General features: G+C 53.9%; 1 protein-coding gene across 2 annotated transcripts; it reads right to left on the reverse strand.

Moving 5' to 3' along the window:
- Window positions 1-2,898: 2,898 nt before the first annotated feature.
- GLYCTK (glycerate kinase) lies at window positions 2,899-10,003 on the reverse strand. 2 transcript variants are annotated; one of them, XM_070492993.1, is made up of 6 exons: window positions 9,736-10,003; window positions 8,894-9,032; window positions 7,434-7,849; window positions 7,047-7,198; window positions 6,259-6,434; window positions 2,899-5,930 (listed from the first exon to the last, which is right to left on the reverse strand). In XM_070492993.1, the coding sequence occupies exons 3-6, from the start codon at window positions 7,808-7,810 to the stop codon at window positions 5,064-5,066; spliced, it is 1,572 nt and encodes a 523-aa protein (XP_070349094.1). In that variant the 5' UTR covers window positions 7,811-7,849; window positions 8,894-9,032; window positions 9,736-10,003; the 3' UTR covers window positions 2,899-5,063. The 2 variants fall into 2 exon arrangements, with proteins under 2 accessions (XP_070349094.1, XP_014682083.1); XM_014826597.3 differs by lacking the exon at window positions 9,736-10,003 and adding an exon at window positions 9,426-9,714.
- Window positions 10,004-14,905: the final 4,902 nt, after the last annotated feature.

Consider the following 14,905-nt stretch of genomic DNA (forward strand, 5'->3'; position numbering starts at 1 on the left):
TTACCCGGAGTTGCAAACAGTACAGATTCAAGCCAGAGCCCAGATGTTACTGCAGTCAGCTTCCTGGGTGAATTGAGCTGGACAAGGAGGAATTTGGGGGGAGAAGTGGGGAGAACAGGTGGAGACAGAGCCCTGGCACTTGAGTGAGGCTACAAGTGGGATTACTGGAGATGACCCAGGGCTACAGGAGACAGGGAGATCCTGAGACCCTGAAGCTGGGCAGGGAGGTGAAGCCAGTGCCAGGGCCCCACCCCCTTCTCAGCTGGAGCTGGCGATGGAGAGGCAGGGCTGGATGGAGACAGTGTGCTGCTCACACCCCCAGAGAGGCAAGCAGGATGGCTCTGCTGGCTGCCAGAGGAGGGGAAGGAAAGGCTGGAAGTATGGGGAGACCAAGAGGGAACTTCCCAATGTAGTGTATCTTGGGGGGCCAGCCCCTGGCTATCCGGCCAGGGCAGGGCCAGGGCCTCCAGCTCCCTGAACCCCCAGGGAGCCAGGATAAGATCATGGTGGGTAGTGATCCCAGGAGGCAGAGCTGATAAGGGCATTTATCCCCCTAGGACTGGGTAGGTGGAACACTTGTTTCTGGGGGCCAACTCTCCCTTACCCTCTTCCCTGGCATGTGAGCAGGCAGCAACCCCTCCCAGATGGAGCAAGGTGTACAGAGGTAGAATCAGAACTGCAGGCTCTGAGTGTCAAGGGCTGAGGTGGTCCACCCCAAATGCACCCCATTCAATCTTTACGGGTATAAGGGCAGCCTGAGTCAGGGGAAGTGGGAGAGAAAAGCCTTAGGACTGGCCCCAATGGTTACCCCAGGAGGAGCTGACCCTCAGACATCCCTGTCTCAGGGAGAAAGGCCATGCTTTCCAGCATAGGCACAGCTCCCTACAGTATTGTGGCCCTATCTTCCATGCAGCAGCTGCCTAAGGCCCCCACCATTCAGTGTGTCAGTGTCCCCCTACCCCTACACAACCCTGTCTTCCCCTAGCACACGCTGAATCCTCTCACCCAGCTAGGGATTCCTGGCCTAGGGTCAAGCTGGTTCTCCTCAACCCCAGTCTGGGCCTCATCATGTCCCTCACACATTATCCAGATCCAGAGGGAGACAGGCTACTCTACCCATTTTTCTGAAACATGAGGGGGCTCTCTCCAAGGCTGGGACAGCTTACTCTAGCTCCAGCTGACCCCTCATTGGCTCTGTGACCCCCCAGGGCACCATGCACCCTGCCTGCCATTAAAGACTCAAATACCACTCCCTTCTGGTACCAATCCAGTGCCAAAGGGCAGCAGTCACTCGCTCGGCCTCAGCGAGCACCAAGGGCTCGCTGGCTCCAACCCTGGCCCTGGCTGGAAGAAGAGGGCCTCCCTGAGCCAAGAGCTCCCTAAGCTTCACCTTGGAAGAGGCCAGCAGTTCTCCTTTCTCTCCCTCCCTCCCTGAGCCCCCACTTCCATAGAGCTTTCCTGCCCAGATCCATCTGCAGCTGACACCTCCCCAGGAAAGTGAGCAGGACAAGGATGTTGTCCCCATTAGACAGGGGAGAAAACTGAGGCCTGGAGAAAGGAAGGTGGCAAGGCCAGGATAAAGGCCTGGGACCCAACTCCCTCTCCAGTGCTCCTTTCAGGTCTCTTAACTGCCACCCTGGTGACAGCCCACATAGGGTGCCTATGCTCACCAAAGCACCCTCCAGCTGCCCAGCCTCTCTGTCCCCATATCCTCAAGGCCTTGATGGCATTCCCAGGGAGAGAGGGGCTAGGTTACTCCCAGGGGCATTTCAGCCAGGGCTTCCAGCCATGGTTCCAAAGTGGGCATCTAAAGGGTTGCCTGGGCTGGCTGAAGGCTATGGGGATGAGGCTGCTGAGGAGCAGGCAGCAGGAGGTGAGAGGGAGTTCCCAAGCCCAGTGATGTACCTCTCACATCTGCAACACCCGCTCCACATCCTTGCCTCCCCCAACCCCTGCCCCTACAGTAAAAACAGCCTCAGCATCAAAGTCTCAAAACAGCCTCCTGGCATCACTCCCTGTCAAAAATTCTCATGAGGCTTGCCACTGAGGTCCCTGTGAGGTCTGACCTCCTCGGCCAGGCACACAAGGCCCTTTGCCAGCAGGTCTCTGCCAGCAATTACGGCCTCTTTGCACAATTTGCTTCACCATGTCCCCAACATTATAACCACACCAAACTGTGTTTCCGCACCTTGGGGTGGAGCAGAGCACAGCTCAGAGGCCAACTCAGTGACTGGTTGTGGGTTGAATGGACACACACATACACACACGTCCCATGCACACACACAGACATGCATACAGATGCAGGCACACACCTTTCTATAGAAGCCCACCACCCAACTGCACATGGTTTTCTACCAAATCACACACACAATGGAGCTGTGAAATCTGAGCCAAGAAGGGACTGACAAATCTGTTTTATAGATCCCCGGAGAAGCCAAGTGTGGTCATGTCACCATCCCCAAGCTTTCCAGAGGCAGCAGGGAGGCAGGAGTGGATCCCCCAGCTCTGGCTGAGCCCTCGCTGGGCCCCAGGGTCTCTGAGCCCCAAAGGGCGGGCAGAGGGTGGTCATGTATGTCCCAACCAGGTCCTCATCCTGATTCTGTGGCTGACTTGCTCTGCAGCCCCAGGCAAGCGACCCTTCCCTGTTTCTCTAGCTATAAAACAAAGGGGCTTGGAGTAGCTGACACCTAGGGGCTGTCCAGGCCCACTGCCCAGCTGCTCTCAGTTCATGCCAAGTGCAAAGAACAGAGAGGCCCGTGAGGGTGGCAGCAGTTAGGGAGGACCAGGCACCCTACATGGGGAAAGCCTCCAGCCGAGCCAGGGAAAGCTTCAGGGAGTGGAGACGAGGTGGGCACAAGGGCAGCAGGAACTCGAGCCAGGAAAGACAGAGCCAAGAGCCACAGGAGAGCAGTGCTTTAATGACCCATGGTTGACATTTATGGAGCAAATCATAAGTCTCATTGAACACTCGCCATGTAGGGTTTATCTCATATTTTCATCTAGATTACAGCCAAATATATCCTTTCTCATCTCGGGGTACCAAGTGAGCAAATCTAATGGGTTAGGCCCAATCCAGCCCCTGGTCTCCCAGCGCCCACAGACACAGGCACAGGGCAGGGCCAAGGTGGCACATGGAGCATCTGGCAAGACCCCATCCACGCCCAAACCCCTCACAGCCTGTAAGCAGCCATGTACACAAGCAGCAGCACATCTACAGGTACACACACATGCATTCCTCCTCCTCATATGCCAACACCAACATCTGTGTGCTTACATGCCACCACACACACGCACGCACACACTGGGGACATGGCAGACAGGTCCTCTACTACAGCCACAGCCCTATCCTGCTTTGCCTGGAACTTGACATCTAGTGTTAATACTCATGCTCCCAAGGGAAGCCCTGAAGCAGGCTCAAGGAATATCTAAAGGTTGCCAGAGGAGCACCAGGACCCAGGCACTGCCATGTGGGGACAATATCCCCTACTATGACGTCTGGTCAGTGAAAACTCCATGCCAGGACAGAGGAAAGGAAGTAGTGCCCCTGCATCACAGAGGGGTGCAAACTCCCCTCTTCCCTAAATCTCCCCGGCCCTGCTCACCTTGTTTACCTCCCTCCCAATCCCCAGCCCAAGGAGTGTGAGCCATATCCCCAGGGCATGAACTGTCTGCAAGCTGGGCTGTCCAGAGCCCAAGTGGGGAAGGGAGGCTCTTCCCAGGGGGAGGGCATGCCAGCCCTGGCCCAGAGCCCCTCATACCCTCGGAGAGGAGGGGGCAGCTGGGGTGGAAGAGGAGCCAGCAGGAGCAGCCCCAGGCCTCGCTGTTCTCTATGGCTTTTTATTCCTATGTGATTCTACTGCTCACTCATATAGGGATTGGAGCCGTGGCGCACGGCGGGGGTGGCCAGCGGAGGGCTCGGATACTGAGCAAGGGGGCCCAAGGAGAGCCAGAACAGTAGCCCCTCCCTCTCTCAGAGCAGGCTACTAGCCTAGACAAAGAGCCCTTCCTCTCCATTGGCGTCTTCCCTGGCCAGCTTTAACAGGGGGAGGGGCAGGGGGCTCCTGGACCCCAACACTGTGCTGACACAACATCACAGCACTGGAGACTCCCACTGCAAGGCTGGCACCAGGAACCGGACTGGGTCCCCAGAGGAGCTGCTGAAGGAACTGGGGGGGTGTTCATTTTGGGAAAATGGGCCTGCCACAAGGAAATAAGGTCCAGCATCCTGTGTGGCTGGGGGTAGCCCCTGGATAAACAGAGGGCAGCTCAACCATAGAATGTGCAGTCTGAGGCTAAGGGCTGTCTTCTTTGGACAGAAAGGAGGGACATCCTCGGTGGCAGGTAGTCAGCATGCGCCCAGCGAGGCATACAGTTGAGGCTGGAGAGATCACAGCAGGGATGTCACAGGCAAGAATCACAGGGGGATGGCCAGCCAGTCCCTCCAAACCCCACAGACCAGTCTTTAGGCCTGTCCTCCCTGGGGTCTCCGCGTGCCCACATCAAGCATGTTGGGAGCCAGGCTCAACCCTCCCAGGCTCCTGTTTAAGTGAAACAAGTGCTGAGGGTGCCCTGCAGAGAGGGGTGTGGGGAACTCCTGTAGGGTCCTGGTGCTGGGGCCATAGCCCAACCTCTCTCCCCTTCCCAGAAGCTCCCGGGAGGCTTTGCTTTGAGGGAAAGTGCACTGAGAACCCACAGTGTGGTCCTTTTTATTTTCAGTCCTTCTTGCTTCACACAACAGAAAAAACAAGTTCAGGAGCTCGGCAGAGGTGCTGCCTGGGGGAAACAATCCACAATAGTGAACAAGAGGTTCATCCCGGTGCTCAGGGGTACCTGCTGCCATGGTGAAAAGTAGGGGTAGAAGAGAGGCCCCACCTGCCAGTCTGGTTGGGGAAAGGGACACAGAGAAGAGGCCCTGGGTGGGAAGTGTGAGGGCCAACAAAGCAGCCAGGGCCAAGCAGAGGAGGAGCTCTAAGGCCTGGTGAGGCCCTGGGGACCAACCCTGCTCTGCCCCAGGATACTGCCCTGTAGGCCTCCTCTGGACTCCCAAAACATGACCTATGCTGTCACCATGGCCGCAGGAATAGGATGTGGGCATCCATGACATTGGTGCCGGTCAGCCCTGTGTGCAGCAGGTGTGCCCCGCCCTGGAAGCGGCTGAAGAAGGTATGTGAGTCATTGTGGGCTAGGAAAGTAGCCACATCCAGGCCCTCAGTGGTGGCCTGGCTGGCAAGCTCAGGCGTGACCCAGGCCCCAGCTGCCTCTGTGGGCCCATCTTGTCCATCCGTGCCACCACTCAAAAACAGCACGTCAATGGGCCCCAGTGGCCACTGTCCAAGCTCTGCTCCAACACGCAGGGCCAGTTCCTGGTTTCGGCCACCCTTGCCTGAGCCCTGCAATTGCACTGTGGGCTCACCACCAGCCAGCAGGCAGACGGGGCTCCCAGCCCCTGCCACAGCCTCCAGAGCCTCCTTCAGCTGCAGGTCTGGGAGCTGGAGCTTGGCTGCCAGCTCATAGAGTTGTTCATCCTCCTCCACAGAGGTTCCAGGCCCAGGTGGAGTGAGGTGGGCTCCAACCACTCGGACCAGCAGCGCATAGAACTGAGCCACACTTTTTACATCACCCTGCATGGCTGTGCTCAGCACCATGGCCCGGTATCCCAGTGCCTCAGCCTGCCGCTGGGCCTCAGCCAGTGCCAGTGCATTGGAGCCAATGATCACATTGAGGACGTGACCACAGCTATGTGGCCCATGGGGGTCAGAGTCAGCCCGAGCTAGCACAGTTTTCACAGAACGTGGCAGGGCAGCACGAAGGCCATAGCGATTGAGGATGTGCAGGCAATCTTGCACACTATGGACACTGGCCACAGTGGGACCGCTGGCAATCACCTCCATAGGGTCCCCCACCACATCTGACAGAATGAGGCTCACCACCTGAAGAGGGGTCACAGAGGCAAGGCTCAGTTTCACCTGGTCCTCGCCCCAGAGCCCATGAGGACAAACTGCCCCCGTGCATCCACACCCTCACACCACCCAATGCACTTTCTCAGCCATTTCTAACCACTCTTAAGCAGGTTCACAGAACACCTGGCCATGTGGACCCCTCTTCACCCTCTCTGAGGTCCCTTCCAGCCGACCCTGTGGACTCCTATACCAGGTCCCTGCCAACCTTTATGTGCTCTTCTAGGCTTTCCTTTCCCTGGCATACGTGGGCCTAGCTCCCCCAGCCCAGGGCTGCCTGGGAAAAAAGCGACCCACGTACCTGGGCAGGGTAGGCAGCCTGAGCCAGCCCCCCACCCTTGAGCTGGGATAAGGCCTTCCGGATGGTGTTCAGCTCCTGGATGTTGGCTCCTCGGGCCGCCAGCAGCTTAGTGAGCGTCTGCTTCTCCTCCAGTGTGACAGGTGGGATAGGGGCGGGCAGCAGGGCTGAGCCCCCTCCTACAGAGACAGTGAAGACATACAGCAGACAGGATGAGGCAGCCAAGGAACTTTCCCACCCAGGGAAGCAAGCAGGCAGTGCCCAGAGGGAAGGAAGGGGGTGCTGGAAAGGTGGGGTTAGAGTGCCCCCGTGTGGACATGCAGTGAACGTGTGCAGTCACCACACCCTCGGCACCTAAAGCTGTACCCAGCCGTAAGGTAGCCCAGATCCTGGCAGGCACTGGAAGAACTATTCCTTAACAGCTTCGATTAGGGGTAGACCAGGAGGAGACAGTGGAGGACCAAGGAAGGGGCTCCATGGAGACCTGGGTTCTAGCCCCAGGTGACACTGGTGCAGACAGCAGCAACAGCAGTGATATTTTCCTCACGAGGTCTTGCGTTAGGTGCTCCCTATTTGCCCTCTCATGGTCACCCAACAAGGTCAGGCGAGGGGAGGACCCCACGGCTCAGGGGAGAGCAGACAAACAACCTAGGGCCACCAAGGAGTTAACCATCCAGGCTCTTTACTGCTTCCTTTGCTCTGTGACCCTGGAGGCTCAGACCAACAGTCTCTTGCAGGCCTGCTATGTGAAACCCCACCCTAAACTGCCTGAGCCAGACTGGCATCCACACCTGAGATGAGCACAAGCAGCAGGTCATCAGCTGTGAGACCTTCAGCCAGCTGCCGGATGGCCAGTGCAGCCCGCAGTGCATCACGGTCAGGCAGGTTGTCCTCTGCACCCTCAAATACTTGAATACGGCTGTGTGGCTTCAGCAGCATTTCCCTGAAAAGAGACAGAACAGAGAGCAAGAGATGGGGTGGGCTCCTCTCCTACCTGATTTCCCAGCTATACAGGTGAAGGGGGCCCACAAGGACACCCACTGACACCCATCCATGAGCCAGGGCAGACCCAGAAGAAAAGGGAGTCTGGTAAGGGAGGGAGGCCTCAATCTAGCCTAAGTATGGGCCCACACTGCCCTCTAGATGGACGGGGGGAGCAGCCCCTCAAGGCTCCTTACTGCTTGCCAGCATGCTCCATGGCAGCACGGATCCCCTTGGGAACGCTGATCACTCCCTGCACGAGATGCTGGCCCAGTAGCTCCTCGGCTGCAGCTGCCATGCCCAGTACAGCCTTGCCAAAGCCCACCAGGTAGAGGTTTTGCCGCAGCTGAAAGCTCCGGTCCCGCACCTTCAGCTGCCCACTGTCAAGGTCCAAGGACAGTGCCCGGTGCAGCATGGGGCCTGGCAGCACGGCACCCACAGTGCTCTCAAACAGCTGCCGCGCCTGCTCGGCCAGGGCCATGCCACTGGCCAACCGGGCCACTGGGCCCCCCAAGAACAGTGGGCGCAAGGGAGCTCGGGCCAAACGAGGCAGGATCTGCAGAGCTGCAGCCATGCCCCACTGCTCTCAGCACCACCTGGCACTCATGGCTGCCTAGGGGGAAGAAACCACTAGTGAGGCTGTTGCAAGGCCACAGAGAAGAGGCCCCCCACAGCCACCCCTCTGAGGGCTCAGAGCCAGTGGACCCCACAGCTGCTACTGCAAGAATGGGCCATCTGCCAGCCCAAGGAGACTTCCTGAAGCCCACAGCAGCCTGATCTCATTCCAGTCCTCAGAGCCCAGGACTGCCACCCAGTCATGTCGTCCTCTTCTGCAGGTCATACGCCAGCCCTCTGAATACTCTGCCCTGAGTCCACAGGTCCTGTTAGCTAAGCCCTCCTCCTAGGTCACTCCCTTTGGTTTAGAGTTAATCATTCACAGAGGGAACGGGTCCTATCACTGGTCTCTCGCCCGTACCCTTTTCCACCCCCTGCACTTCTGAGCTCTACCCAGGAGCAATGCCCCTTTCTGGCACTCCTTCTTTGCCTCTTTACCACTTCTGTTGCCAGAAGGCTGCTGGCTGTCCCACCAATTGACCCTGAGCCCAGTGACCTCCAGCCTGCTCTATTTCATTAGCTCATGGGTCTGGGCTGGGGAGCCTGGGGAGGCTAGGTCTGTGTGGAGAGGCTGTAGACTTGCAGGCCACTGAAAGGCAGGCCCAGAGCACATCCTCAAGGCACACAGCCTGAGGAATCCTAGCACTCAGGGCCAATCCAGCAAGAGGTTCAGGTTCAAATCAGAAGTGGCAGCAAAGTCTGGCTCATAGTGGAGCCTTAGAGAAGTCCCTAGACAACACATGAGGCCATGTACCATGGGGCTGAATCTGCAGGACAGAAAAGGATGCCCTTCTACCTACATGGCTGGCCAGACCCACCCCTGCCAAGAACAGGACTTTTGACTGTGACATAAAAAAATACATCTTGGGTCACACCACCCAGAGGGGTGAGAGCCAAAAGGCTGGAGCAGGCAAAGGCCAGGCTCCCACAGCTGAGGCCAAACGGTCATTTTCCCCACTGGGCAGCATAAAGGCTACAGAAGCCTTGGAGTGAAGGTCAGGAGGCTGTAGAGGTGTTTTAGAGACAACACCAAAAAGCTCACCTCTGAAAAGGCATCTACTTTAATAAATGCCCACCATAAATGCTGCCAGCTGACTGCAGCAGCGAGTGTGGACAGAGCAGGGGAAGGAGACTGGGAATTAGGCTCCAGTTGTACCACAGGGACAGCTCCATTTCTCTCACTGCAAAACAAGAGGTGGGATGAGATTAAGACCAATGCTCTCCCCTTCACATCCTGGGACTCTCTGAAGCTGCCCACTGTTAACACAAAAACCTGGGCCCCAAGCACCACTTTATCCCACACTCAAATAACCTGGCAACTTCTAGCCCTTGGCCACTTAGCCTGTATCATCCTCAGCTTTCCCCTAACAGAAGACCAACGTTGCCCAACTCCAGCCGTGAAAGGAAATGCAGAGGGCGCCGCCATGAGAACTCTTAAAATGGGCCCAGCTTTTGCCAGGTGGCCCATGAGGCTGACCCACTAGACTTGGAGCTAAAAGCGGCTCAGGATCTAGCAATGGCTGATTCTGACAGCCTGGACGAACTTTGTACCTGTTTCCCAAACGGACACAGACCTAGAGGATCCCAGTCTTGCTACTGGATACCAGAGCCCAGGGCAGGGGGGCGCTCAAGGCTAAGGTTGCCAGATAAAATGCAGGACGTCCAGTTTAATTGGAATTTCAGATAAAAGAGGAGTTTTCTTAATATAAGGATGTACCGTAAAACATTTTGGACATAGACTAAAAAATTGTCTATCTGAAATTCCAATTTAACTGAACGTCCTTTATTTTTATTTGCTAAATCCAGCAACTCTACTCAGGACACGATCTCTCTTAAACTCCCCCACACTCCGGCGCCAAACCCGGAAACACGGAGAAGACCCACCTCGACTCCTCCCCGCCACCAAGTGGGACTAGAGCCATTTCCGGCTTTCGCTGGCCGCACAAGCCCCGGAAGTGACGTCATCCTCAGGCCGTTGCGAGGGAAATAGCTGCCGTGTAATGTCCGGTAATGACCCGAGAAATAAGGGCCCGCTATCGCCTGGACCCGCAGTCGCTCGGCCCAAGGATTGCTTCTGCAGGCCCTCGCGGCGAAGACTTATCGCCCCACGACTATGTGCTGCGGATACCGGCGCAGGGAACCGGAAGTACCCGCGGATGGGCGGAGCGCAATCCGGAAGTGTGGAGTGGGTGGGGCGGGGTTGGGGTGCCAGGTGCGAACCGCTGTAGGAGGGATCTGGGGTAGTCGGAGTGCGGAGGGGAGCGTCGGCTCTGCCCTGACCGCCAAGAAACCACGATTGAGGCTCCTTCACGCCTCGGTTTCTTTATCCCTACAGTGGGAGAAATAACCCCCAACTCACCAATTGGTATAATCCATTCCCTCCTTTATCCTGTAGGATCCAATCAGTCAGCAAATACATTCCGGGCTCCTATTAGGTGCCAGGCGGTGGGCTGAGCAAACGGGCTGAGAATAACTACTTCCCCACAACTCACCCCTTCTGGAGCCAGATTAAGTCATCTCTGCCCCTTCCCACCGCTATAATCCCACAACTCATCAGTGTCCACCCCTCTCCCCCATGGGCAACCGAGTAACAGCTCTGACTCAGCAAGAGAGTTCTGTTCCGTGATCCGCTAACACACAATCTGCGAGCAAAGACAAATGACCCTGGGTCTCCCTCACTGTCCCCCCGCCTACCCTGTGCCCACCCCGAGTCTGGCTTGATGCCTTCCCACATTCAAAAGACGAGGGCTGACCAAACTGCGAAGACACAGAAGAGTGCCCACACACAGCTGCCTCATCTCTCCATAGGTCTCCAAACCATGCTCTGCTCTTGTCATGAACTCCTCCCCGCATCTTCCTAGCTGTCTCCCTGGATTGTTCTTTCTCTTTATAATAGAGGACCTTTTATTGCCTATCAACCTCTCCCAAACACTTCCCTACCCCATCATCAAAACAAAGGCACCTTCAAGAGGATCTGCCCTCTTTAGATATGGGGAGATTGTAAATATTTAAAATTTCAGTTTTTCCTTGCTTGTAGTAAGTTGTCTTCATGCATTTATTCATTCCTCTATCACTCAACAGACTTTTCCTTAGTGTCTTCTATGTGGACCAAATACTGTAGCTGCTGGGATGAGTAAGAAGTGGTACTTTTAGGGGCTGGCCCCGTGGTGTAGTGATTAAGCTCAAGTGCTCTGCTTCAGTGGCCTTGGGTTCATGGGCCCAGATCCCAGGCACAGACCTACACACCACTCATCAAGCCATGCTGTGGCAGCATCCCACATACAAAATAGAGGAAGGTTGGCACAGAAGTCAGCTCAGGGCTAATCTTCCTCAAGCAAAAAAGAGAAAGATTGGCAACAGATGTTAGCTCAGAGCCAATCTTCCTCACACACAAAAAAAAGAGGTACTTTTAGTTGGGAAACTTACTCTGCTTTTATAATTATATTCCCAAACTGCTGAGAGGAGTGTAACTTTGAGCACCCCTCTCATTATTTAGTGCCAGAGACTCATAAACAGACACCATTTACTGTGCCAGTGCTGTTATGTCAGACTGTAAGCAGGAGACTAATTATACCCATTTTTTTAATCCCCCATGCCACCCCACAGCTACTTACAAGATGCATGTAACAACAGCAAGGTTTAGATGTCCACTTGGAAGGTGGTGACTTGGTCTAATTCATATTTGTGTTTCTACTGTCTTGTGTAGGACGAGGCACAAATAGAAGCTGGAATTTCTTTCCCTCTGTCTGTCTGTCTGTCTCCCTCTCTCTCTCTCTCTTCCCCGCACCCTTCTCTCCTTCTCTAACAAAAGAACAGTGATGTGCTCAGCTGCACAGTGCTGCAGACCCTAGGTGGAAAGGATTCCACAAAAGGAAAAGAGGTGAATGTGTGTGGAAGTAGAAGTCTTCCTAAAGCAGTGGGATTTAGGTCTAAGAAAACTATTAGGCTCATCAGAATGCTTACACATACCTTGATAGTAGGCATGAATAGGTCTACAGTCTTTTTAAGTGCACTTTGGCAATAAGTATTATTGTCAAAAGTGTAACAGGAGGGGCTGACCCGGTGGCACAGCAGTTAAGTTTGCCTGTTCTGCTTTGGCGGCCTGGGGTTCGCCTGTTTGGATCCTTGGTGCGGACATGGCACTGCTTGGCAAGCCATGCTGTGGCAGGCATCCCATGTATAAAGTAGAGGAAGATGGGCACAGATGTCAGCTCAGGACCAGTCTTCCTCAGCAAAAAGAGGAGGATTGGCAGCAAATGTTAGCTCAGGGCTAATCTTCCTCAAAAAAAAAAAAAAAAAGTGACAGGCAATTTCAGTCCAAGGAAATGATTGGATATGGGGACAAAGATGGTGTAGGGGAGAAAAAAACTTTTTCCTCTATTCTCTTATGTTCAGTGGCTGAGGCCCTACAAATTAAACTGACAAAGACAGATGAACAAGCGAAAAAGGTTTATTTCACATGCATATGGAGGGCCTCACAGAAATGAAGTGAAAATCCCAAAGAAGCCATTAGACCTAAGAGCTTATATTACCATTTTTAACAAAGAGTGATAAATTTTGGAGATGTGACAAGACAAAAGAAGTTTGAGCTTCTAGTGGCAGTAAATTGTGGGAAAGTAAATATATGGGGGAAACTAATGGAAGATAAGGATTGCTGTAGTACGATTTGTTTGTACAGATTCATCTCAGCGTTGGCTCCCTATCTCCTGGTATGGGGAGGGCACCTTTCTCATGGGAAATTTATGTCTTGCTTTTAGATAGAAAAGAGGAGGGCAGGGAGCCCTTCCTGCATCTGCTGTTTCTCAAATGCCTTCAGCTCAAGATAATCCTGATGCCAAAGTAGCATATTTTGAGGTGGCATATTCTGATCCCCTTCAATGGACATGAGGAGATAGTCGGCCCAGAGATTTTATGAGTGTAAAGCAATCTAAATCTCCACTGATAAAAGAATTTATACAAATAAGTTATAGTACTTCTAAACAGACATTAAAAATAATGTTAATTCTGGGGCCAGCCTGGTGGCATAGCAGTTAAGTTTGTACACTCTGCTTCAGTGGCCCGGAGTTCACCAGTGCGGATCTTGGGCCTGGACCTACACACCACTTATCAAGCCGTGCTGTGGTAGCTATCCCATATATAAAATAGAAGAAGATGAGCACTGATGTTACCTCAGGGCCAATCTTCCTCAAAAAAAAAAAAGGTAGAAGCAAAAAATAATATTAATTCTAGGGGCCAGCCTGGTGGCATAGTAGTTAAGTTCACATGATCTGTTTTGGTGGCCTGGGGTTCACAGGTTCGGATCCCAGGCATGGACCTACACACTGCTCATCAAGCCATGCTGTGGTGGCATCCCACATATAAAAGAGGAAGATTGGCACTGATGTTAGCTCAGGAACAATCTTCCTTAAAAAAACCAACAACGTGAAAACAAAGCAGTGATTTTTTTAATTCATGCAAAACCTGAGATAGGTCAGAGGGTGTCAGTCACCAGCTCCAATCTGGAGGCAGCTGCCTTCTCAGGGAGACACTCGGTGTCTGTGGCCTCCCTCCACTTGGCCTCGGCACCATGGATCTTGGGGCTCAGCCTCTTCCTTAGCATTCACAGCCTCTAATGTCTCATAGAGTTTGCCCCAAGGGGTGGAAGAGCTCCCTTAGGAGGCTTCCAGGGTCAGCTCTGCAGTGAGCTTTCAGGAGCCCCCTCTCCACCCGCCACCTCCCTTACTCCCCCCACCACCCTGCTTTGTCTCCGCTGGTGCTGGGCACTGCTCCAGGGCAGGCCCAAGGCGGGATGGTGTGGGAGACCCAGAGTTCCAGTGCGAGGGCGGTTTTGTGAAGCGTTGCTCGGTGGGAGGGAGCCGCTCAGGCAGTCTGGAGACAGGGTAGAGAGGAGTTGTCTTAAGCAAAGGCTGTAAAACACCTTAAAGCTATTTTTCTTGGAAGGAGGGGAGAATACAAACAACTCAGCAGGAAGCAGCTCACCTGTGGCTGAGGAGGAGGGACTGCTAAAGCAGTTGAAGGTTGGATCACCGGAAAGGGCTTTTAAGCCTTTTGAAACAGTTCTGCACTTTTAGAGACAGAGGCCCTGGGGCTCTAGGCAGTGCTTCCTGGCTCTGGGCAGTCTAGGCTTATCAGGGAAGATCCCATCCCTTCCTTCCAGAACAAGAAGGCATTGTTTACCAACAATGGACTTTGTTAAATGTGAACACTTATTTACCTACCCTTTGCCCTAGAAACAGAGCTGGAGCTTTCCAGTCCCCAAGCAGAGTGTGAATCCAGACTGCAGGGCTTACTGGCTGTGTGACCTTAGGAAAGTTACTTAGCCTCTCAGAACCTCAGAGTCTTCATCATTAAACTGGGGTTAAGAGCACTTAATAAACAATGTGTTTAAAGTGCATGTAGAAATGCTCAAAGCTGTGACTGTACTGTTCCTGGGCTGGGCCAGCTTCTTGGGTCTGTGACCTGTGCAGTCACACAGGGAACCGCGGTCAGAAAGGTCTCAAACTTGGCTGACTATTCCTGCTGTTGCCGCCTTGCAATTCTTCGCAATTTTTTGAGGAGGGGCCCATATTTTTATTTTGTCCTGGATCCTGCAAATTATGTAGTCACTCCTGTTACCAGGGGAAAATGCCCTTCTTTCTCCCAAGCCCACTGGTCCTGGAGTCTCAGGACCTCTCTCAGGAATTCCAGTAAGTGGCCACACATTAGGAGTGCCAGTGTTACACACTGAGGGAGGCAGAGGTGACATTGTGGTTCCCGGGCAATACTGAGGCTGTAATGAGAAAGTCTGAGCTTCCTACTATGACAGGCGTGTCCTGGCCACTTGGTCCAGGAGGGCTCCTTATGCAAGAGGCCAAGAAACCCTAGGCTCTATTCACTCAGTAGCTGAAGGCCACTCTTTGGATTTCCCACAGGCTGATCTCTTGGGGAAACAGCACAGCATGTAATTTAGGAGTGGTACAAACTGGATGAATTATAGGAAATCAGCCACAGGGTCCTGGCAAAACAAAAATAAAAATCACATGTTCTAATCTTTTAAAATGCTTTTAAGCATATA

This window comes from Equus asinus, chromosome 21, assembly GCF_041296235.1.
Source record: "Equus asinus isolate D_3611 breed Donkey chromosome 21, EquAss-T2T_v2, whole genome shotgun sequence".
In the NCBI taxonomy this organism is placed as follows: domain Eukaryota; kingdom Metazoa; phylum Chordata; class Mammalia; order Perissodactyla; family Equidae; genus Equus; species Equus asinus.